Here is a 25,614-nt window from a genome sequence, read left to right as displayed (position 1 = left end):
TTGCAGCTGCAAGAAAATGAAAAGTCAACACACGTTTCGTTTTTAAAACAGTTTCGAAAACATACCTTTGAAAACGAGGCAGTCACAGACACGGGATGTGCATTCGGCGAAGGCCTGTGAAAGCCCAGGGAACCAAAACTGGAAACGTAATTTCATGCGGCAAACGTAGACAGACTTTTTATTTTTTTTTTATTTTTTATTTTTTTAAAGATTTTATTTATTCATTCAAGACACACACACACAGAGAGAGAGAGAGCACGAGCAGGGGGAGAGGCAGAGGGAGAAGCAGGCTCCCCGCTGAGCCAGGAGCTGGACATGGGGCTCGATCCCAGGACCCTGGGATCATGACCCAAGCCGAAGGCAGATGCTTAACCATATGAGCCACCCAGGCGCCCCTAGACAGACTTTTTTTTTAAAAAAAAAGCGTATTTGTACTTAAATGAGAGTAGAATTAGGGTGAACCTTCCGCCTATGGGACTCAGTTTCCTCAGAAGAGAATTTCCATACTTCCACTGGGGGACAATGACTCAGCTCTGCTTCTAGAAGTTTCCTCACTCCAGCTTATGTACAGAAAAATCCCAAGGGGGCGGGTGGGGAAACTGGGCTGATTCTGAAGCCGACACTAACATTTTTCCACATATTTAGGCAATAACTTCAGGGGTTTCCAGATTTTTTGCAGATAAAGATATAAATTTGAGTTAATGCAGTAAATCCAATGAAATCGAGCCATCTGTAATTTTGCCATTGACAGCACTCATCAGAATATGAAGACAACCATCGTGACTTCTCTGGATAAGGGTCAAATCTCCCACTGAATTAAGGATCAACATTTTGTACATGAATTCACCAGAGCAAACGTTCATGATCCAGACAGCTAAGCTGTCCTGATTTAATTTGCTGTTATGCAAATAGAGCAATCCTTTAAAAGAAGGAAAAAAAAAAAGTGTCTTTTTAAAACGGACTCTTGTGTAAGCATTTAGAAAAAGAGACACATAAAAATTCATCGATGAAATACTAAAATGCAATCAAAGACTGGTTAGGTGTTAGGTTCCTTGAAGGGAGGAACAACTATACCACGGATTCACATGACCTAAATTTCTTTCCCATTAGGCACTTCTCTGAAAGCCGTGCTCAAGGTTTCGGAGAGGAGTGGGGGTGCCGGCATCAGTGCCTAGGCAGAGCCCGCTGTCCTGTCCCTCTGGGCACAAGGGACACAAGCTGACTTTCCCACCTCCCCTGCAGTGGTGCCAGCATGAGACAGGTCCTGGTCCAGAGGTTCTGAGCAAAACTAACAGCTGTGTGTTCGGAGCCAGAGCATGTCACACTGTTGATTCACGACCCTCAAGCTCTGCTTACCCCGTAACAAAAAATTGGTGTGGCATGAATCCGCAGAAAGTGCACCAGCTCTTTCTAGAGCTAGCATGAATGATATATAAACATTTACTGTGTTAACCACTGAGATTCTGAAGTGATCTGTCACCTCACTGCAACCTACCCCTCTCCATCTAGTATTGGAAATACTACATTTTGAGCCAAACTTTGTGTAACTTTCAAGCTGCTCTATGCTTATAAATATGACAGCAAATCCTAGGAACAGGCAGTGCGAGAGATCTCGAGATGTCTGCCCCATTGTTTCCTGAACATTTTCGGGAAGGTATCGGTCACTAAATCAAAACGTCAGAGAGAGATCCAGAAAACAAAGTCCCACCTGAATCGAGACCTCCATTACCGCTTGCTGAGCTTTGCTGTTTTTCCAAGGGTGAGGAGGAAGGGTCCTGCATGCTGGAAGCTGACAAGCTGCTCTCCATGCCTAGTGAGTAAGGATCCTCTTCTCTTAATGCATCCTGCAGCAAGAATTACCTAAGAGCAACCAACAAAGAAAAAAAAAAAAAAAGCAGAGCACCTTGATTATATTCCTTTGTTTTTAAAGTCCCCTCCAAAATAAGAGCATCCTGTCAGAGCTGCTACCAGGTGACTATAACATGTAGGATGCCACGTAATGCTGATAACAGAAAATACCCACACACGGGTGAGACGTCTCGGGTGTCCCAAGCAATGCGCGACCGGACCCAGTTAAAGTACCGACGTTTGCCAATGTGCTTTCTGACCAATTAGATTTTTCCTATAATAGCATGGCTATTCTTCACTTGCATTCAGATACGACAGGTGGAAAAACAGGTAAATGACAGGCGCTTCTCACAGAACCTACAATTTGGTTCATTTACATTACAGCCCATGAAACAGCCAGGCACGCACCCCCCCTAAGGGTCGCCACTCCTAAGGGTCGGCCGCTGACCTCTCTGGTGTTTAGACAGACACAGCCATGCGGGGCTTTTAAATCTTTCACTCATTCAACATCTACTTTTATTGCACACGTAGACGAAAGATTAAATCAGCAAAAGGGCAAGGATGCATGAAGAAAACCATAGTGCCTCTACACCTATAAATAGAATATTTTGTCACTCACATACAGTGAAATACCTTTTAAGAATACCACCCCCTTTTAAACCGCTAGCCACATGCACTCGTGCGTGTGCGAGTGCACACACACACTCTCTCACGTGCACACACCTCTTTTGGTGCTATTCAGTTTGCTTTCCTGGAAAATTATTTTGAGGGGGGGTCAAAATTAAAGGTTCATAAGAGGGTGTAGTCATCGGTGCAATGGCAGGAAGAAGACAGAAAACTCTACCAGGAGGAGATGGGCAAGGTACCAGGTACACAGCATGGGAACTTAACCCAGCACGTATTTATTAGCTACCTGTTTATATAAAATACTATGGCAGACGCTGTGGGGGCAGGGATACAAAGCCATTTCTCAATCAAAACACAAAGAAAGGAAATACCTATTTTAGAATAGGAACCATGGAAATGTCCAGACTGCTTCTTCCAGCAGCGACCTATGCATCTTGCTGGTACGAAGGTAAGTACACAAATAAGCAAATGAAATGACAAATTATCAGGCAAACATAACCAACCGGGAGATTATCTTTCACTCATCCCACAGTCTCTGAGCACAGGTGCTTTTTCTATTTTCTGAAGCAAAGTGAGGCTGTGCGGTCTGAGGAGAAGTCAGGATGAGAGATACAATGCAAGGCAGGGCTGTCCCAAAAAATAGCAAAGCACTGGTTAAAAGGCTGAAATGGTTTCTTGGGTTTGTTTAAAAGCCACATCAAGGATCGGTAAATACCACATGCTCACCGGAGCGCTGCATGGGGCCGAGAAAGCAAGGCAAGCCAGTCCTAACCCCACCCTGCAGCAACATCTAAGACCAACGGTGCAAGAAAACTGGGTGCGCACACGAACGACTTAAACGTAAATAGAAACTCAGAGTGTTTGTCTTTTTTCTTTAAATGAAAGATTAAGTAAAGGAACCCGTGGAACAGATAGACGGGTTCCAAGATGCTTTAAAACAGAGGGCATTGGCAAACCCAGCACTTTGCACACTGAGGCTGACTAATTTTACCCCAGCGACATCAGTTTGCTAAAACAACGCACACGATGACAGGCAGAAATGTGTTCTCCTCATAAGAACGCTCCTTTCCGAGTCCTATCATGACACAGACACTGGTATTTGTGGGGAGCCATGGTTCTGGAGATCTCCTCCCCACGGGGCTGCATGAAGCCGACCAGAGAGGAGAGGGACAGGCCGCCAGGGCTCCCTGCAAGTTCTCGTGCCCTAGACCTGGATGTTACAGCGGGTGGCGGTACTCACCAGTGTGTCTCCAGCGCCACCAGCATCCAGGAGCAATGGCCGATGCCATCTGCAGAGAACTCGCCTGTTGATAAGCGAGTGTGGCCAGCCCACCAGAGACCCAACAGCCAACAAGCGCCGGGTGCGAGAACACGCGCAGGGAGCACGCAGCGGACAACACACACCTGCCCGCAATGACGGAAGCATGTGTGTGAGTTTGCGGATCACCCGATCACCTAGATGGGGACACCATGCCCACCAACAACAGGGGAAGACACGGCACCCTCTGCAAAACACTGCCTCCCTCACGGATGTCCACTGGAGTCTGTCAGGGACATTTCCAAGGATGGGGGGGTGCAGAAGGACAAGCAGCTGAACGACACAGGAGGGGGGACACTTGGAGCCAACAGAGTATCACAGACAGCCCAGAACAGAGGGCATCCCCACTGGGGGCACGCGCTGACCCCTTACAAGCTGGTCAGCAACAGGGAACACTAGAGACACAGAGAGAAGCAGAGATCACCACGAGGTTGTGGGGGCCAGGATTGGAGAACGTGCTAGCAGAACAGACTCAAGGCTGAACCCCAAGCAGAGGAGAATGGTTTGCCAAAGCAAGGACCCCAACTCTGCAGGCAGGAGTAGACACCGCAGGATTCACTGCAGGGAGTGCAATGATCTGATTGATCTGTTCCAGAAAAGTCGCTCCAGCCAGACAGACGGACAGACGGGGACACAACTGAAACAGGACCGTGTGGGCGGAGGTCTGGGGAGAAAACAAGGAAACAAGTGCGCGGCGTATTTCAAAAGTACAATCCACAGGACCTGGTGCAAACGACCCAGGAGTCCCCCCCGACATTAACAAGGTGCGATCTCTTCACAGCTTGAAGGCAGTTTCCTAGAATAAATCCCTTTCCACAGCTCGCTCTCAGCAACGCATGGAACCTAGGCAGTGCCTCTGGAAATAAACATTACCGGAGAAATCACATTAAATAGGGGAATGACAAACCCGTCCACAGAAATTTACTTCCGATGGACTTTGTGGGGGTAGCAAATCTCCCTGGTGAAAACTGACCCAGAAGCTCTGCAAAATGAAAACAGGATTTTGAAAAGCAAATCCTTTTCCTGCCTCCAACACCCTCACCCCCAAAAAAGGGCTATTTTTAAAAGGAAGCATATTTCATTTTGATTCTTAAAATATATATTAGTTTCAAGACCAAAGGTAAAACTGTCTATTAATGAAAGTACCTTTTTTTCTAAAGACATGAAAAGAAAGCTCACAAAGCTGGGTTTTTAAAGGGTAACTTCCTGTTTTTTACAATACACTTGTGATCCTATGTAAAGTTAATCCCACTCTAATTGGCTCCTCTCCTCTCTAAAGTTGTTGAACAACACAATTATAGTAACTTGGAGAGTAACAAGGCCACGATCTAGCTGTGTGACCTAGGCAAATAACTTGACCTCTCTGTTCCTCTAAACCTCTCATGAAAGCTTGATTAGATGTAATCATTGGGCCCTTTTCAAATCTAAAGTTCTATGAATCTACCAGAGCTTTTTTCAGTGTTTTATTTTTCTGCATTCAGATTACCTGTTTATCTGAAAGAAATTTTTTTTTTTTTAATCTGAAAGAAATTTAACAGAACAAGCATCCTCCCCTGTTAATTCTTTTCTGCCTCCTCCTATCATTTGGAGAATATTCAGAGACGGTTAAGTAATTTTAGCATAAGCCAAGCAAAGTCTTGTTAGGAAGAAAATGGGTGGGGAAGAACACTCACTAGATAGTATTCTAGAGCTAACCAGAAATTATTAGGGGTTTTTACCTATTTTGAATTATCTTTAGGCCAGCAAGGTCCAGTAGAATTTTCTAGACCTGCACGGTCCAGTACAGTAACCAGGAGCCACATGTGGCTACTGGGCCTTTGAAATGCAGCTAGTGTGAAAGAGGATTTCAATTTACATTTTCATTAATTTTAATTTAAAAGTCGTATCGGCTGCCGTATTAGGGAGCACAGCTAGCCCACCGCACAGGTAAGCCAGAGTTTACTATATTTGAATTTGGAGCATGTCCTAAAAATAACCATCAATTCTTGGCTCTCTTGAAAGTTTTAATTTAACAATAGCAAGCTAATTAAAAGAGAACACAGGCATTTTAAAACCTAAGAAACTTCAAAAAGCGGATTTTTATAGAATGTGCTGCATTTTTGCATCAATATAATTTCAAAGAAGAAACGATCTAATAAGCTAAAGCATGTGCATCACACGAAAATCGTTTCCTGTTTTCATTCATCTATAAATTCAGGAAAATCATTCCAGCTCAAAAATGTAATCAGGCATAAAGTTTTCCTGGGAAGGAGAAAGAAGAGCCCATGAATGTAACTATTAAGAAATCAGTCAAGTATCAATGGCTTATAGAATACTCATTAAAGGGGGAAAAGTTTGCTCAAGTTTTTATGACTTCTTGGGGACTCAGCTCTCTGCACTTGCCCCTGACCAGATACTGTAAAAAAGGATTTGGGGACTATAAAGTAAGACATCAATTTAAATGCACCTAATCAATCATTTTAAATAGAACTCAAGGGTAACATTATAAATATCAAAAAGAAAGCCACATCAATGAGTGGCAGAGTTATTCTGTAAGGACAAGTGACAAGGCTTTTATTTACACAGGCGACTGCAGAATGTATTTATTTTGGCGAATGACACATCACACTTGCACTTTTCCAATAATATTTACTTTCTTCCTTCCCATAAAAGGTATACACACTCTGTAGAAATCTAGGAAAATAAAATTATAAAGGAACACATTAAAGTCACTTGTCACTCTAACACCCAGGGAGAATCACTTTTATGTGGATAACAGATCCCCCTGACAGCTTCTCTGCAGGGTTTGAGTTCATGTAGAATTTAGAATTTTAATTCTTGTTTCATTTACCATTACACAGGAAGCATTCCCCCCACGTCGTTAAAATTCCTTGAAAACATGACTTGAAATGGTTGCACAATTTTTATTATAATATGAATACAGTAATTTATTTACCATTCCCCTCCTACTGGCCATTAAACTTTTTTATTTTTCCCCATCATCGTCAGTGCTGTGCTGGTCATCCTCAGCCGTTAATGTTAATGCACCTCTGATGTGGCCTTCCCATGCAATCCCAGAGGTGAGATGAGGGGCCAAATGCAGGAACAGATCGAAGCCTCACAACCCACACTGCCCAAATGCTCTCCAGCCCACAGGACTCACTTGCACCGCACTTAGACTGTGCCTAGCAGTGACGACAGACTGTATCTGAAGCCAACCCCCTCCAGGCCATCAGCCGCGTTTCCTTTCCCCTTTTTCAATGTGACATTCAAAAAACACAACATGCCATTGTAACATGCTACCCTCATGTGATAACCCTGCTCATCATATCCTTCCCACATTTTAACTGTTGGTATTTCATATAATTTTTAAGAGCGCTCCATATTCTATGTCACAAAACCGCTGCAAATATCTTCCCCAACTTTCCTTTTAGTGGCTCCTTTTGATAAAAGATTAGTTCTTTTTCTTAACTTAGTCAAATCTATCCATTCCCTTGATTTTTCTAAAAATTGTATCTTCTTTCTTTTCTTTTAATGAGAGAGAGAGAATCTTAACCAGGCTCCATGCCCAGCGCAAAGCCCAACGCGAGGCTCTACCTCACAACCCTGAGATCATGACCTGAGCCTAAATCAAGAGTCGGGTGCTTAACCAACTGAGCCACCCAGGGACCCCTAAAAGTTGCATTTTCAAAAAAGCCCTCCCCCCACCCTGAGACACCAGAAGTCTAACTTCTCTGGGATTCCAAGGCTTACACTTAACTCTTTAACATAGGGGGAATTTCTGCTCAAATATTCTGTGAGGGGCAGCTCTGGGCTGTCCCCTCCCGACCCTCCCCCCAGCACAGGTAATAACCCATTTGTATCCCATTGGGTTTCCACATTCTGTCTTTATCATATACTAAAAACTTACGCATACAAGGCTGTGTTTCGGTGTACCAAAACTTCCTTGAATTATGAGAAAATTCAGAGAAACAGAAGTATGACTTGTATCCATATATTCCCCCTTAGTTCAGCAGCCATTAAATTTGGAGTCCTTTGGGGTTGGTTTATAAAGGGACAACCATGATTTTGCACGGCCTGAAATGCAGTCTCCTATGACTTTATCATCACGAGGCATTTGACCGTGAACGGATTACTGTGTATCTGAAAGACACACGGGTAGAAATTCTGTGCATCAGAGACTGCTCACTGTCCCTCCTCCACCCTCAACATCCGCTTTCCCCATCATCTACAGAGAGGTGTAAATGGCCAAGGAGTTGGATGTGGTCGTGCCAGATGCATGGCACAACCGAATCACCTGGAGGGCTTGTCAAACCTCAGGCTGCTGGGCTCTACTCCCAGAGTCTCTGATCGATAGATCAGGAGAACTGCCGATGCATTCGTATTTCTAACAAGTTTCCAGGTGCCGCTGATGCTGCTGGTCCAAGCACTACACCTGGAGAACCACAGCTTGATGAAAAGATTTTTGTCTGGGGTGCTGAGAAAGATAAAGTAGTTCTGCATCAAGAGATATTTAACATAGGTGTACTAAAAAAAATACATATATTTCTGCAAAGTCATTTACATGTGGAGAGGGGAAGGTTGGTTCTTTCAGAAATAGCTCTGCATTAAATAGTCTTGCATGATAAGTAGTGTTCCTTACAGAATGCCAGTTACCTCAGTTCCATCTTACAAAGTCAAGCTTTGCTACACCATCTGCCGAAAGGAGTTACAGTTTATCAAGACTGCATCATGTTGACTCTTCGTCGGGGACCCACGCTCTTAATGGATCTATGTATCTGACCGAATTGTTTTTTGCAGGTCTCTTTTCTCAAAAAGCAAGAGGAAACTGGGTTGTACAATCTCTAGGGACTCTTTCCATGGTGTCCCTCACTCCTCGCAATGCCCTTCTCCTTCAGATCCCTTGGCTGATTGCCATGGTGTTCATCTCCACACTGCTGATAACTCACTTATGAACTTCCCAGTTTCTGTCATCAAGTCATGGGCTAGCACTCAGCCTGCTCTTCCTCCCTCCCGCCCTTCGCCTCCTAGCAGGTGTGACCCCGAAGCTCTATGAGGACGTCCCAGCTGACCCCGCAGCACCCTGGGACTGTGTCCTTTTCCTCACACAACTCTGCCCTGGAGTCAGTCATGACCTTGTTCTTTCCACGTCCTTAGTTTTAACATACTTATCACCCATTCGAAAGAACGCAATGTTTCCACTCACTGTGGAATTCTCCTCTCCATAAACTGAGATATATAGGCATTTTGTTAATCTCATCTCAAGAACTTTCCACCAGGGCCTCTGTTCTGCTCCCATCCAGACGAACTGCCTTCTATGCCTGGCTGGCTGGCAAACGCCATCCTGAGACCTTGCTTCTCTCTCCTTTGTCACACAGCCTCTCTTCTGGGTCCCATGTCTTCCTCATTCTCGCTTTTCTCCCTTTTGAGGAGGTATGTTCCCTAAGAAAGGATTTAGGTGGAAAACATGAGGCCTTGCATGGTTGAAAATGCCGTTAACTACCCTCACGTTGGAACTAGTAGTTTAGGTGGGGAAAAAACTTCCAAGGTCAAGGGGTGCCAGGGTGGCTCAGTCGGTGAAGCATCTGCCTTCGGCTCAGGTCATGATCTCAGGGTCCTGGGATCGAGCCCCACATCTGGCTCCCTGCTCAGCTGGGGAGTCTGCTGCTCCCTCTGCTGCTCCCCCTGCTCATGCTCTCTCTCTCTCTCTCTCGCTCTCGATCTCAAATAAATAAAATAAAATCTTAAAAAAAAAAACCTCCGCGGTGGAAAAAACATCTCGCAGAGTTTCAAGGGCTTCTGTCCACCGTCTCCCAGCTTCCACCGGGGAAGTCTGTCAGCAGCCCAGTTACTGGGGCCTCTGAGCTGAAACTTCTCAATGACGTGCCTACTGACGATCTGCTTGTGGCTTCAGGGCACACTGGCTTCTTTCAAGTTTAAAATTCATGTTCTTGTGCTAGGATATTTTCTTGAATTACTACTAATTTCCTCATCTCTGTTTTCTGTTCTTTTGCCCAAATATTCAATCAAATGTCGGACCTCCTCAATCTGCTTAATTTTTTCTTTTATGTTCTGTCGCTTTTTCTTCTCTTTTTTTTTTTAAATCTTCCACCTAGGATCTATCATCAGCTTCTCCCTCTAGCTCTTCTATGGAGCTTTACAATTTAATTTCACAAAGCTCTTTTTAAATTCTCGTTAAGACTCCCTTCCCCACCCTATCCTGTTCTTGTTACCAGGATGCAAAGTCTGCTATGACCTCCCTGTGGTGATTCGTGATCTTCTTTTAGAGATTTTTCTTCTCTCCTTCATAAGAGAAGTTATTTTGCTCTCTTTGTTGGTTTTGGTCTCTACTTTTTATGTTAGGTACCTTCCTCAGAAGATTGGTAACACTTTGTGGTTCTCCTGTTTAAGAGGGGGGCACTGAGGGGCTGGCTGGTATCTCCAAGCCAAGTGAGGCTGTCAATCCTGGGAACCCATCTGGAGGTCAGCTGGGTCATTCCAAGAGGAAATCCCAGCATGAGTGTCTTTACGTCTTTACTCCCAGGTTGGTCAACGTACACTGAAAAGGATTCCACCATATTCCATTATAGAAGGGCTGGGGTCTCTGCCTACTGTCACCGGTTTAGAAGGGAACATCTCAAAACACACACATCCCTTTCTTCCCTGAGATGAGGCATGTGCAGTCTCCAAGAAAGATCCCCCTCTTAAATCCAAAGCAACAGAGGAGTCCAGCTCCAGCTTCAGATCTCCACTTATGAGAATCAATAAATTCTCTTCCTTCCTTCCTTCCTCACCCCACTACTGACTAATACACCACTTCTCCATCTTGATTTTGTTTTATAAGACATGAGGAATGTTACACTCTTACTGTGCAGAGACAATTATCCAAACTCAGGTGAAAACATGAAGCTTTTTATTGTAAGTCACGAGGCTGCCTCCAAAGGCTTGCAGCTCACAAGGGCTCATTTAGTGAACTGCACTGTATTAGTGATAAAAGAAATGTCCCGTTTCTTTCAGTTACCCAGACTTTTCAAAGTGATCTGCCTCAAAGTAGTTCAAGAAACTTGCGATGTAACTACTTAACATACTCATAATTTCACGCTCCCTACTCTGAAGTGAGAAAAGGTTTGCAGTTGTTCATTTCTTCACATGACTCAGAAAAGCAAATATTCTCCAGATAGAAAATAAAATGGGAAGGTCTAAACTCAAAGCTTATGAAATTCCAGACATGCTCTAGCTGCCCATGGATATCTAGCGTGTCTAAGTAGCACAGAAAACGACCTCATTTCGTACTCGGGAAATCTCGAAATGAGCACAGGACACCTAACCTGAGCTAAGACCTTTCAAAATATTTCAAATAAAGCGGAAAATATCAGAGGATTCTGAAGGATGCGCAACCTAATTTTTTTCCCAAATCTGATCTCTGAAAAATCACTACTTCCATCTTTGGAAGAAGCAACATGCAAATAAACAGCCAAATAACAGCCTAAGATCTTGAGAGTGGCTACAAGAACCATACCTGTAAAGGGCTTTGAAGAAGAAAAGCCATGTTAAGGGCCTGGCGCTATGATCGAGGAGAGCCTCCTTCTATTTATATCCACCCTGTCACCGGATCCAGCCTGCTAATAAAGCCTGACTGCGCCCATCCCCTCCTGACTCCTAATAGCCAACACGCAGCCTTTCTAAGAAGAGACAGGTCCTGCCTGATTCCATCATCAAGTGAGATGAACTGATTCTTTGGGGCACAACGTTCATGAAATTCTGCCATCCGCCACATACTCAGAGCTTGATTCACCTTGATTAGGACAGCAATTTACTGGCCATTTGTCAACCGGGCTTCGTTGGTTTTCACTCTAAATAGATTGAAATCTGACACAAATTGCTGTCCCCGCACAAGAAATGCTAATTTTTTACAATCAGATTCATACCTCAATCCTGGGAAATAAGATATGTGGGGGAAAAGAGGTACTCCAGGAGAAAACACCAGGGCTGGCTGGCGGCAGCCTGCGGTTCCCACAATAACGTACCGTGTCTTCTAATTCATGGTTTTAACTGTCACCTCTTAACCTCCCAATCAAACGGCATGTATTACTCAAGAGTAAAGGTGAACAAAATCAGTGCTTCCAAAGGGACATTATGCAACATGAGAAACACGGCAGCGTCCCAAGCTACCTGCTCAAGAGAAGAGAAAACCCAAGCAAAGGGCAGATGAGCTGTGCACTGGCTCAAAAGTTCACTTACTAATTTACTATTTACCTACAGATTATTTAGGGACCCTTTACTACTTATTGGCTCTAAAGAAGGATGGCGCCTTGAAATCCCCAACGGAATCTACTATGCAATAGGTCTTTGCATCCAGGTGGTGATAAAGGGTTTCTTGCACCAGAAATTTGCTTCTAAGCCACCAAGGTTAAACACGGTCCTCACGTGACCCTAGGACTGACATGAGATACTTTACACCAAAGAGCCTGGAAGGGCCTTACGATAAAAAAGCATGATTTTTAGAATTAGCACAGACATCGTCCCACGCGGTCCTGACATCTTGAACTAAGCCTGGGGTTTCCCTGTCACCTACAAAGACTGAAATGAATTAGAGCATCCATCCAAGCCTCTGACAAAGCTAAAACATCCTTCATATTTTACAGGAGATGTGTATCCCACATTACATGCCCATGTGTGGAAGTCACCAGCCCATGTGCCGTACGTATGATCATGAGAACTCAAAAAGCAAAGAATTCTGACAAGGGATCTTTCAGTAAGCTAGACATGCGTAGATAATGTCTAATCATCAGCGCCTAATTTTCTGAGGGGATCTTATGTATCGGTTACTTCAAGCAGCACAGATACACAGCAATGATGCTTGAGAAATGCCACACACTTCAAAATGTCTAATGGAAGCCAGCCTGGAGAGCTGTGCAATCTCCTTGGGGATTCATAAAACAACTAGAGAGCATTTCAGGTGTTTACCTGAAGCCATACCTATAACCATAAAATTGGGCATGAATCAAATTTTATAAATCATATCATTTAAATGCATGAAGGAAGTTGACTCCAGTGGTGTCCCACTGCATATCGTCATGCAGTCAATAAAAACACCCTAATTTAGCTTTGTTAGTACAGAACAAGGGGAAGTAATTCATGGAGATCTGGCCTTTACACTGGAATGTAACGATCACTAAACCAGAATGTACCCTTGGCCTTCTAACCGCAACAAGCAACACTGTTATCATCTGCCAAACACAGGGCCTGCTCTAAAAGTCTCGCCTCCCAGGCACACAGTTCAGGGAATCTGGGTTTTCACGGACCTTCCTTGTTAAAACAAAGCGTATATGGGAGGAGACAGTAATAGAGCCTCCCCTCAAATGGAATAAAGACTCAAAAAAAACAAAATATTACCCATGGTCTGAGCTGGATCCCGAAAACTTTCGTAAAAAGAGGTGGGTCAGGACCTAAACGCCCAGCTGGCTAGTCACAGACTTAACCTGATACACTGCATTAAGGCATTGAGGTTCCGTAGCCACAGAGGGATGGAAAGGGGAAAGGTGTCCTGCATTTTTCAGCGAGTTGGGAAGGATAAAGCATATTTAAAGTTTTAAAGACAATGAATGACAAGGGCCAAAGCAAGGCTCCAAACAGTCTCTGCTATGCCGCTTAGAGTCGTCCTGCCTCCTGCAAGCGTAACGTCAGCACGGAGAACCATGACTGGTGGGTCTGATTCCAGAGTTGGCTGTTTTTCTGGACCAGGGGATGTCACCTCGCCTTACCTGACATCACGGACACACCCTTGGCAGGGGTTACACACACCAGGGCATGAGGCGTTGGAGGATCTCAGAAACTGTCAGCTTCAATACAAAACATTACCCGCGGCATTCTGTTTCATTAGCACACTGATGTTAATGCTTCGCGCAAGATTCTGGGCCTGGCGATGGACTCCTCCCAGCGTCCCACTCAGCTAGGAAAGCCCTGTCCTCGGAAATGCCTGAAGAAAACATTGATGCCTAAAGAAATCTCGCCTGCCACCAGATAAACATCTGAAAACTCACTCCCACCCCACCCGCCCTCCAAGAAAACATACATACATACATACATACATACATACATACATACATAAAAACGCTGGGAGGTAAGTCTCTCAAACACACATCTTGTACACACTCGGGACTTTAAAAGCCTCTGTGTAACTAGGCCACGTGGAAAATGAAGACTGAGAACCGCAAGTGATACGAACAAAGACAAAACATGTAGGATGAGGATGTAGTGTTCGGCGACCAAAATTGGGCTGACACGTCAGTGTCAATCATGGCCAATCAGTTTGAGCAAAACGAGCAAAAACAGGATCCAACCTACAGCCTTCAACAGGCAGCCAGAGGCTGGAGTAGTGATTTTGCATCTGTTGTTCGTCCGTTGACAAATAAAGACATCATAAGTACAAAAGAGTAAGTACGATCAAAGCAGATGAAGTGTAACTTAGTGAGTTAATATCAACAAGGATATGAATGCATAAGACAAGTAGGCTTCCTGGAAAAGTACATGTTTGCAGTCTGGACTTCCGCTGTGTTAATGACTTCTGTCCTCCAAACCCTCCTTTTCCTCCCCAGGTACCTCCATGCTAAGGCTCCTATTTCCCTCGCTCCCACTTCTCCACCTTTCAAAAGGCAAATCCAGCTTCTTCCCTGCAGGAATAAATGCACACAACACAGTGATCCAACCGAAACGTTGGCAGTGTTCTTTGTCCCCTAATCCCCCTTGACTTTTTCTGTCCCTTATCTCTACTCATTTTGTGGGACGTTTCTGCAAGCTCTCCACAGTGCTGGAGAAGCAACGCGTCTCTTTCAGCAAGAGTACCAACTGGAAGCCTGTCTGGAACAGTCTCTTAGGGAGCTCTGCCTTTTTTCATTAAAGACCTCTAGCCTGGGGCGCCTGGGTGGCTCAGTCAGTGAGGCGTCTGCCTTCAGCTCAGGTCAGGTTCCAGGGCCCTGGGATCAAGTCCAGCATTGGGCTCCCTGCTCAGCTGGGAGTCTGCTTCTCCCTCTGCCTCTCCCTTCCCCCTGCTCATGAGCGCGTGCTCTCTCTCTCTCTCAGATAATCTTTAAAAAAATAAAGACCTCTAGCCCACGCCATGCACCAGTTGGCATCATTTATATCAGATGATAGATCCCCTCTTCCTTTGCATGTCCAGTGTTTGTGCTAAGCACATAGACAAGTTGACTACGAGTGAATCCTCAAGATGACTACAACCAAAGAGCATTTTTTTTTAAACCACCCAGACGGAAACATCCTTTCCAACGTGGAGGTAGGAAGTAAAGGCGTCCTTTGCAATAGTAAAGTATGTAGGAGAGAGATTTTTTTCTCTAACAAAAAGATAGCATATTTGTCACAAATCCGTAGAAGTAAACCTGGCTTTCACTTTTTAAAGCCGGCCTGTAAAATATATTTGTACCTAGCAAGAATTCTATCTGCCATTCATGGCAGGAAAAATCGAAAACTGGAAGTAGAGGGAGGATTAAAGGAAAGTGACTTAGCCAAGGTCACACGCACACACATACACCCCCCTGGAGCCAGACCAAGGGTTCTAAATCCCTAAGCCCGGTTCACTCTAACCATGAGACCGTAGCTTATCTTCCTTTAGTGCACTTCCTAAAATAATGCCAAAAGCCAATTTCCAGAAAAATCCTGCTTACTTTGGATTTGGCAAAACTCGACATCTTCTCCTGAGCTTTAAAGGAGGTGAAATTAATATGTGCTCGTCTACAGCAAAGAAACTTTGATGGCCAGCTTCGAGCCTGAGGTCAACCTCACCATGTGCACAACCCACTGACAAGAGCAGAGTGGGCACAGGAAGGACCATGCTTACCCAGGCCTCACACAAGGAGCCGCTCTGAAGTTTTCTGTTTCTACTCAAGAAAACAATAATGTAATAAAAGACCAAAATCTTAAGTTGAATCTAAAAGACTACGCTCATCGGTAGCCGACACTAGTTAGAAAAGAAGGGCACCTGCGTGGCTCAGTGGTTAAGCGTTTGCCTTTGGCTCAGGTCATGATCTCAGGGTCCTGGGATCGAGCCCCGCATCGGACTCCCTGCTCAGCATGGAGCCTGCTTCTCCCTCTGCTTGCTGCTCCCCCTGCTTGTGCGCTCTCTCTCTCTCTAATAAATAAAATAAAGTCTTTAAAAGAAAAAGAAAAGCTACTTAGAAGGGAAAATTCTAGCTCTCTTCCCCAGCTGTCCCAAGGTCCTTTGGAGTTCCACTCTCCACTTGCCTACGACTTGAGAATTTTTCCACTTACTCTCACCTATGCTGGTGTGGGAATGTCTTTCAGAGAGGAGAGAAAAAAGGAAACTGATGTGTAGGAAAACCAATTACCTTTTAATTAAGCTGAAATTTCAGAAACACAACACTTTTCAAAACTGTAATGGCCAATTCACATGACAGGGAGCAACATTCTATCCCAACCCAGGACACTGAATATTTTCACTTCTACATTTAAAAACAGAGATTTAGCTTCATCTAGAGGCTCTGCTCTTCCATGACCATCTGAAATAAATGTAAACAGAAAATGCTCTAGTCTTCCTGCACTGCAAATCAAGTTCAAAAAAAAAAAAACCAACCCTATTTATATGATGCCCTAGAACCTCTCCAAAGACTCTATCTCCTTATCAATAAAATAAAGATAACGGCACTCACCTGCAGCGATTAAGTAAGCTAACACATTTAAAGTGTTAGACACAGTGTCTCACACAGTAAATAATCAATATACAACAATTACAGTTTCAAAGACAATGTAAGACTAGGATTCAAATCCACACTCTCTCTCTTGCTCTAACTTGCTGGCAAGACATTACTTAAAAATATTTAAAAAATAGTAATAATAAAAGATTTTTTTTCTCAGCCAACAAAACTTCAGGGAAAAAAAAAAATCACAGGATAAAAATCTGCCCCATCTTCCCCATCCCACCAGCTCCAAAATGGTCTTCTGTTGGCCTTACTCTACAGATTATCACCATATGCTCTCACAAGCACGTTATCTACCAAATGTGTCATTTTTTTTACAGAAAATCAAAAAGAATGAAACAGAAAAGCATAATGGATTCTTTGTTTCATCAGTGTCAACGACATCTATCTTATCACAAGGACAGAAAGAAACCTAAGTGACAAAAAAATAAATAAAACTTTTTGATTAGTGAATATCATCTTATCAAAACCAAGGGACCTGACTATCGGTATATGGTGAAACATAATCATGTTTTAAAATTCACTAGGCGCTAACCAGATGGGGAGTGTGATGCTGGCATCTTTACATCACAATACCCTGACATGATCCTGCAAAACCGATCCTTCAGGGTCTTGTTCGGTGACTTTATATGAATCCTATAACATCCCTTGTTGTACTGCAAGCTCTAAACTGAATACCTTCCCTTATTTACAATATACAGTCCTATCTCATTTACATGGACTTCAACACAGCCAACACTTGTTTTAGCCAACAAGATCATTTTTCTTAGGAGTTGTCCAGGACATGTCTAGTCTTACAGAGAGAGGAAGTATAGCTGACTCTTAAATTCAGGTTTGAACTCTAGGTCCACTGACATATGGATTTTTTTTTTATAAAGTACACTACTGTAAATATATTTTCTCTTCCTTAGGATTTTAATAATGATTTTCTTTTCTCTAGCTTACTTTATTGTAAGAATATGGCGTGTAATACAAATATAAAATCTGTATGAATCAACTGTTCACAGTATTGGTAAGGCTTCTGGTCAACAGCAGGCTCTTAATAGTTAAGCTTTTGGGAAGTCAAGCAACACAAGAATTTTCAGCTGGGGGCGGTGGGGGGAGTTGTTGCCCCTAACCCCTATGTTGTTCAAGGGTCAACTGTACTGCCTAGTGGCTCAACCTAAAGAGCAGGAATGGGGACACCTGGGTGGCTCAGTCAGCTCAGGTCATGATCCCAGGGTCCTCGGATCAAGTGCCACATGCGGCTCCTTGCTCAGTGGGAAGCCTGCTTCTCCCTCTCCCTCTGCTACTCCCCCTGGTTGTGCTCTCTCTCTGACAAATAAATAAAATAAAACCTCAAAAAAATAAAATTAAAAAAATAAAATTAAATGAAGAGCAGGAATGGTAAATGCAACATCAGATCTAGTTCTTTTACTCCCCAGGCTACCAGGAGGCCACAGTCACCCACCCACACTATAAATACTAGCAGAATGAGGTCCCAGCACTCACCCTGTCTGCAATGGTGGGGTATAGAGGGCTATGTGGAATAGTCCCTTCTAGTCCTATGAATTCCTAAAGCATACTTGAATCAGGTACTTCTTTATGACTTCTTTTCAAAACCACAATGACCTAGCCCAGCCCATGCTATTACAAAGATTATACACGAAGGCTGGGGCACCTGAGTGGCTCAGTTGGGTAAGCATCCAACTCTTGGTTTTGGCTCGAGGTCATGATCTCAGGGTCCTGGGATGGAGTCCCGCTTAGCACGGAGTATGCTTGAGATTCTCTCTCCCTCTCCTTCTGCCCTTCCTACTCGTTCTCGCTTGTTCTCTCTCTCTCTCTCAAACAAAGAAATAAATCTTTTTGGGGGCGCCTGGGTGGCTCAGTCGTTAAGCGTCTGCCTTCGGCTCAGGTCACGATCCCAGGGTCCTGGGATGGAGCCCCGCATCAGGCTCCCTGCTCTGCGGGAAGCCTGCTTCTCCCTCTCCCGCTCCCCCTGCTTGTGTTCCCTCTCCTGCTGTGTCTCTCTCTGTCAAATAAATAAATAAAATCTTAAAAAAAAAAAAATCTTTTTTAAGAAAGTTGAAAGATGGGGCGCCTGGGTGGCTCAGTTGGTTAAGCGACTGCCTTCGGCTCAGGTCATGATCCTGGAGTCCTGGGATGGAGTCCCGCATCAGGCTCCCTGCTTGGCAGGGAGTCTGCTTCTCCCTCTGACCCTCCTCCCTCTCATGCTCTCTGTCTCATTCTCTCTCTCTCAAATAAATAAATAAAATCTTTAAAAAAAAAAAAAGTTGAAAGATTATATATGAAGGCTCCATTTATGTGTGCCTCCATCTCCACACCTCACTTTTGCAGGGCGTGAACGATGCCTGCCCCCATACATACACAGCTTCTTTCCCTCGACAATGTCACCACTTGACCCCTGCAGAGGGAACTACAACCCACCAACTGCTCTCACAAACGTCTTGTTGAGCCTCAGTCACCAAGGCCTGTACTCCTTTCACTCTATGTAGCAGGCATGGGGCTGACAGATGAATCACTTGAGCACGCCTACCAAGATGTGTTGAATCACTGATTTTTTTCCCCCAAATAGAAGCATGGAGATCTGAGTGAGACTCCAGTCTGATGCATTTATTTTGTAGATAAGGAAGTTGAGGCTCAGAAAAAAAATGCCGTAAGTGGTCCAAGGTCACAAGGCTTGACAGAAATACCTCCTAAGTAGAACCCAGGCCTCCTGATTCTGTCCTCTCCTCTGCCAGGAATCTTCCTTACAAAATCAGGTGGTTAGATCCTGGGTCACCAATGAATGCGCAGGTTGGTTTGTTATGACAAGTTCCCTAATTTTTTTTTTCATATTTGTAGAATAGGGACAATAAGTCGGTACTGGGGCAATGTAGACATAAGAACAGTTTATAAAAAATACAAAATGTGCCTTGAACTACATATCCTAATTTCATTTTGGGACAAGAACCTTTTATGAACTCTTCTTTATGACCACTATACTGTTACGTCGTGAACTCCAGAAGTTCCAAATAGTGAAATACTATCAGACAAAGGTCCAAGCTGAGAACCCTAGAACTGGAAGTCATTCAAATCCCCACAGTAGACCATTTTGTACAAACTATTAAGAAGAAGGACAACAAGGACGAGGAGGAGGAAGAGAAGAACTCTTTTACTTTGATACCCTGACAAAAACTTTCCAGTATTAAGTATAGGCCCTGCAAACTATGCATTTCCATTGCCCGGGGTTCTTCAACCCCCAAAGCACCTTGTACCAATAAAATGGAACCCTCATTCACTTACTTCTCAGAGCAGTGTTTCCAACACAGAGAGGTGGCAAGTCCTTCATGAGCACCAGTACATGGAGAAAGGTGAACAATGCCACCTCAGCTAGAGTGGGCAGAAACAAGATTTGATAAACCTTCAGTACTCCCAGGACAGCAAAGGAAGGTCTTAGGAAGAGAGGCTAATCCTGAGATCACCCAGGCTCTCCTCTTTCTTCAGGAACCTATTCTGGTTTATTTGTTTGTTTTTAAGCAAGAATCATGAACCTAGGGATTTATACCTAAAAAGGTTTAAAAAATAAAACAAAAAAACAAAAACAACAACAACAACAACAACAAAAAGGTCTATGGTTTCTGCAAGAAAACACGAAGAGGAAAAGCTCTCTCAGATCAATGACTCCCATCATTAGTGAAATTCAGGTCCCAGCAGGATGGCCTGTTGGAAGTTCAAGGTGCTGGAACCCTAGTGGGAAATTCTTCTCTGAGAGCCAGCACTTCTACAACAACACACATCAAAGCAGGGTGGACTCTTTTCTAGGGTAGGGGCTGCTGAATCAATCACCCTGCCGCTGGGCAGGGGTTTACACCGCCAGGAGAATGGGTCTTTAGCACAGTCCAAACTTTGGTAGGGCAGGGGAAGGTTTCTGGTGTGCATGGGTGTGCCCCTCACCCCTTTCAGGCAGGTGGCTTGGTCCCAGCGCCTAGCTAAAATAAGGATCTGAGACATATTTATTTATGGAAGGGAGGAAGCAGCGTGTGTGCCAACTTAATGCTTACTAAGGAGAAAGTAGCAGATCTCCTATCGCACAGGAGCGCCTGGCCAATTCCTTCTGGCCACCAAGGCCTCTCCCCTCCCACTCTGTACCCGCTCAACCTCCCTCCCCACCCCCAACCGCCTCCCCAGAATGCGGTGCCGAATTTAAGCCGGTTTTCGCGTTTTCTCCGACCTGGTGAACCCTGGATCCACTTGCTTGGTGTAGACACGCGAATCGGTCCCCCAGGTCCCTTGGCGTCGGTGAGAGGGTGGAGGGGTGAGGGAAAGAGGACGGCAGCGGCGATGGATGCGGATTCAAGCAGGGTCGGCCCTGGTCGAAAGCGGTTTCCCACCAATAGACTCGGATCCGCGGCGGCCGCGCCGCTGGAGCCGACAAAACGCGGTGCGGGGCCGACGCTCTCCGGAGCCGGGGCTGCGCGCGGGGCTGGGGGCCCCAGACCTGGAACGCGCCCGCGGGACCCGGGGACGCAAAGGAGGGGACGCTGGGGTGGTGAGAAGTCTGACTACTGCACCGAAAGGGGAACGAGCATCCGTACGACCAGCGCCTGGAGCCCTGCTCTTCCCGGAATCCCACCCAACTCTAGAAACCCAAAGATCCGAAAATTCCGAAAGCGAAACTGCAAGCGGGTCTCCAGAAGTTTGGGAACGGTCCCCCAGGCTTCCCGGCGTCTCTCTGCACTCCGTACACCACAGATGCCGTCAAGGCCAAGCGCCCCTGGCGGTGGCGATCGCTGCGCACGGCCACCATCCGCGTCCCCGGGGCACCTCCCTCGGTTTTTTACGCGGAAAGGGCCCCAGCCCCGACCCGCAACCCCAGCCCCAGCCCGGGTTCCGGGGCGGTGGTCGGCCGGGCTCCTGCCGCGCCTCCCTCCTTCCCGCTCCTTCCTACAAGAAAGGGAAACTTGGGCCCTGCGAGAATCCTGAGGAATGTTCTTTGTAATCGGTTGTATATTCGCTTCCACGGCACAGCTCGGTGCAAAATCGCGGGTTTCGGGGCGTTAGAGTGAATTGTGCGCTTGTCAGCGGCGACGTCAGGAGGACGAGGGGAGGGGTTCCCGGCTGAAACTGCAGTTTACAAGCACAGAGCCATTTTAGGCTGGTTTCCACTTCAGCGAAGCCCACGGGAAAGCTGTCCCCGGGAGGACCCGCTAGCCGCGCACGCTGCAAGGGCCGGGGACGCGCCCCGCTCTCTGCCCGGGGGACCCACCCTGTCTTGGCCGGAGTGTCGCCGACCTCTCAGCCCCGCCAACCCAGGTGGGAAGGAAAATCTGCCGCGGGGTATCCAATCCTAGTGTCGCCTCCCCTGGGCCCCCACCCGCGGGACACTACTAGAGAGAGGCCTCTCCGGCAGCGCGGCGTCTAAGGGGGAAGGACGAGCTGACCCTATGGATCGCCCCTCTAGGCCCCTGTAAATGCCCTGAGACCCCGTTACTGCTCTAACTACAGACCTAGCCAACACACTATCTTTTTAACCCGGAGATTTAAACACGTCTTGGCGCACTTGGCCAAGGCGCCATCAGGTTCGCCGGCCCAGATAAGGTCCCCAGAGCCTGCCCTCGCCAGGCCCGGGGGACCGCGCACAGCCGCCGCACGGCCCCCTGTCCCCTGGGTCCCTCCCGCGCGACCTCCGCTCGGCAGCTGCGTCCTGGCCACTGGCGACCCCTGTTGGAGATCCCTGTTCCTAGCTTAGCGAGCTCGGGTTTGCTTGCTTCCCCTCCGACTCCCCTTACAGGCTCCGACTTTGCCCCCAAACTCCAGTCCCAGACCCTCCAGGCCCCAGAAGCCGGCCTTTCTCGGACACCACTCAAACCCCAATGCCACAGCGCCGCCCGCTTGCCTGCCACGGCCGGGGAACGCCCCACTCAGATCCAGCCTTCTCGCGCTGGACCTAAGCTAGGGACACTTTCTTCCGAGACCACTTCTCCCATCCCCCACCTTCCCTAGAGCTCAACTCCAATCCAAAAGCAACTCCTCGCTTCGACCCTACACACTTTTCCGCCTAGGTCGGTGTGCCAACACCTTTCTGCCCCACCACTCTCCTCCCCATGCCTCGGCCGCGAGGCCCCCACCGCCAAGTGCGAAGTGCCCCCAGCACACACAAAACCCCACAGGCGTCTGCAGCCCGACTGCACCCAATACCCTAGACAGTTAGTCCTTTTAATAAGCACCTCCGCACTCCGCCTCCTCCGGGCTTCACCTGCACAGAATCCAACATACAGAGAGCTTGTCTCAAAGAAAGCCGAAATAAATCATCGCCTCTGCCCTCATGTATTTTGCACCACGTGTCAGCAGTTTGTCACGTCAAATCATGGCAGAGTCTGGTTCCAAGACGCACACACACATTCGGGGCGTATCTCTTTGACACCGCCCCCCACAACTGCACACACCAGTATGCACACCGATCCAAAGACACATGCAGCAGTTGTGCTCGGATGCCCCAGTCTGGACCAGCGGCACCCCTTCCCCCCCCCAGCAATGGACTGGACACGCAGACTCGAAACACGGAAAAAACTAGGGCAGCTCATTCTGTCTCCTTTTTCCCATTTAATTCGCTAAAACAGCTCCTGGAGTAGCCAAAGAGAGTCGAAACTAAGGCATGGCAACTCCGGTTGGGTTTTTTCCCACCTCAAAACCTTTATTTTCAGTTTTTAAAAACCACCTTAGCCCGCCATATTGAAACTGGCAGGGTTTCTAAATACTCCTTCCCCGCAGTTGCAGCGCTTCCAAGAAAACACAAGTACGGATCGGGCTCTGGACGTGCGTCCGGCCACCGCGAATCCAGCACTTCCCACCCCCCAGGTCCCCGGTCCCCGGTTCAGCCTCTCCCGCCGCCCCGGGCCAAAATCAATAAATACATCTAAGCAGTTCCTACAGTTGTTTTCTTTTTCTCTTTCTTTTCTTTTTCTTTTTTTTTTTTTTTTGGCGGATTTTTACCAACACACACACGTTTAAAAAATAAACTCCAAAGCTAGATCAGATTAGCAATTTTGAAAGGAGGTCATATGAGAGTAGACAACAGGAAAGCCCCAAGTGACAGGATATTACTTTAAAGCGAAAAAAAAAAAAAGAACAAAAAGATCATCCATGCCGGAGCACGCTCCTAAACTACTACTGACAATTTCATTTCAGCTGCACAGGCAAATGTTTCCAAGAGGGCGACTCCGAATGTGTAAACGATTTTTAACACCCCTGATGGCTGGTCTCCAGTCCTCACCCTACCATTTTCCCCCTCCCCGCCCCCAACACACACACCAAAAAAAGAAGAAAGAGACCCCGACAAGGGAAGAGACCGCGGAGCGCGGGGTTAGCAAGGGCGGCTGCGTCGCTAAAATGAGCGCACAAATGAGGAAGGTGGGCGGCGGGAGGGGACAGCTCGCACCCGGGGAGGAGGACACTTTGCAACTACAGACGGTCTCCCGCAAGGCCGGGCTTTTCAAAGCCGAGGGACGAGGTTGTTGGAAGGGGACGCGAGCAGCAAAAATGACAACCGGGAGCGCAGAGCGGAGTTTGGGGCTCTGCTCTAGGGCTGCCGCTCTCCCCTCCAGCTCTTCTCTTTCGCTTCTCTCCCTCGGCACCCGCTCCTCAAGCCTCCCACGCCCGGGCTGGCCCGAGCTTCCCTTTTTCCCGAAGCTGGAAAAAAGAAGCTGACCGGCGCACTCAACCTGCGGGCCGGAGGTCTGCTCGCCGGGCGGGCTGGGCGCGGGGACAGCGGCCGGCGCGGCGTCCTACCTGGTGAAGTTCGTCCTCCCCTCGGAGTGGACCCAGGCCTCGGGCGCCGCCGGGGGGCTGCCCGCCTCGCTCGCTCGCTCGCTCTGCCTCGCCCCGGCTCGCTCAGCCTCGCTCGCTCCCCGCCCGCCGCCTCCCTTGCGCGCCCGCTCCGGTGCTCCGACTCCCACTACAGCCTCATTCCAATATGGCATCCTCTCTGTGCGCATGCCCGGCACTCTTTTTTAAGATTATTATTTTGTGTGTGTGCAGCGAACTCCTTCAACGACCTTTTCCAGCGCTCGCGGAACGTCTCAAACCAATTAGCCTGCGGGACGCTCCCGACGCCTTCCTCTGCCCCGCTGTGACGCCCCCGCGCCTGGGCACACAACCCCCCCTCCCCAAACACACACACACGCGCGCACACACACACACACACACCCGGGCACATTTCACGCTCACACTGCCCCCTCCCCGCCCCGCTCTCCTTCCTCCTTTCCTTCAGCTCCCTCCATACACAATCTGCAGAAAGTTCACATCACAGGCGTTTCCGCAAACCCATCTGCAGGGAAATCTGGGCAAACTCCGCATCTCACTGGACACTTTGTTTTCTGGGTTTGCAATCCCTCGGTGGACGAAGCGCACAAACTTGCGCTTTATCCGCCGGTGGCTGGTTAGCGAAGAGAAATTCAATCCTCTCCACCACCTCTGCCCCGCCCACTGCGCCCCCCCCTCCCCCGGCACTTAAATGGAACCTTTTCTATGGAGATTGAGACTTTTCCTGGTCCCGTAGGGAAGGCGGGAGGGGGCCGGGGGGAGGTTTTTCTGGGAAACGTGCCTCTAGGGGGAGGAAATGAAGTTGGGGCTGCTCGGGCGAGCTTGCAGCCGCGATCTGCCGGGCCCCGGCAGCACGCAGGTAACGAGGGTCGCCACGGCGTCTCCTGGGGCAGTGCCCGGGCCTGGACGCCCGAAGAGGGCACTTGGCCGGGGCCGCTATTGTAGGGCGGGAAAAGAATCCTGCCCGAGAAAAAAAACGTGGCCCTCGGCGACTGTTGGAGCGAAAGGCAGGCAGCGCAGCCGGGTGCAGGGCAGGGTTACCCGCCGGCGTGCGCGGGTACGCCGGCCCCTTGCCCGGGGCGTGGGGGGGGGGGGAGGACTGAGAGGACCATCCCCAGCCTAAGGCGCAATGGCTAGGCAGAGTCTGAACGAAACGTCCCCAGTCCGGAAAAGCTGGCGACGCCCTAGTGAGAAAGACCGAGAACTTACAAAGGTGGGCCTCTCTGTACTGAGGAGCGAGGAGATGCTGGTCGGGGGGCAGCAATTTAGTTCCCAGGAAACTAGAGATACGGACACGTTTGGTCAGGG

The 25,614-nt window shown here is 47.3% G+C and overlaps 1 protein-coding gene across 8 annotated transcripts in view; it reads right to left on the bottom strand.

The window, feature by feature from the left end:
- Positions 1-24,898, bottom strand: part of SFMBT2 (Scm like with four mbt domains 2) — a 231,354-nt gene extending 206,456 nt beyond the window's left edge. For 2 of the 8 annotated variants that reach the window (XR_010411717.1, XM_045874457.3), the window contains exons 1-2: positions 24,274-24,495; positions 1,709-1,860 (exon numbers count right to left, since the gene is read on the bottom strand). Coding sequence is in view for 7 of the 8 variants with exons in the window: in XM_045874457.3 (XP_045730413.1) it covers positions 1,709-1,808 (100 nt within the window). In the remaining variant the exon portion in view is untranslated. Of the gene's footprint in view, positions 1-1,708; positions 20,575-20,716; positions 22,598-24,273; positions 24,526-24,766 lie in introns of those variants that run through there. The other 6 variants (XM_064592089.1, XM_064592090.1, XM_064592091.1 and 3 more) reach the window with 6 other exon arrangements.
- Between the last annotated feature and the right edge of the window lie 716 nt (positions 24,899-25,614).

This window comes from Mirounga angustirostris, unplaced genomic scaffold (assembly GCF_029215605.1).
Source record: "Mirounga angustirostris isolate CCGP_5_RB_7025 unplaced genomic scaffold, mMirAng1.0.hap1 SCAF_5, whole genome shotgun sequence".
NCBI classification, from domain to species: domain Eukaryota; kingdom Metazoa; phylum Chordata; class Mammalia; order Carnivora; family Phocidae; genus Mirounga; species Mirounga angustirostris.
This window is presented reverse-complemented; position numbering and strand designations above follow the sequence as displayed.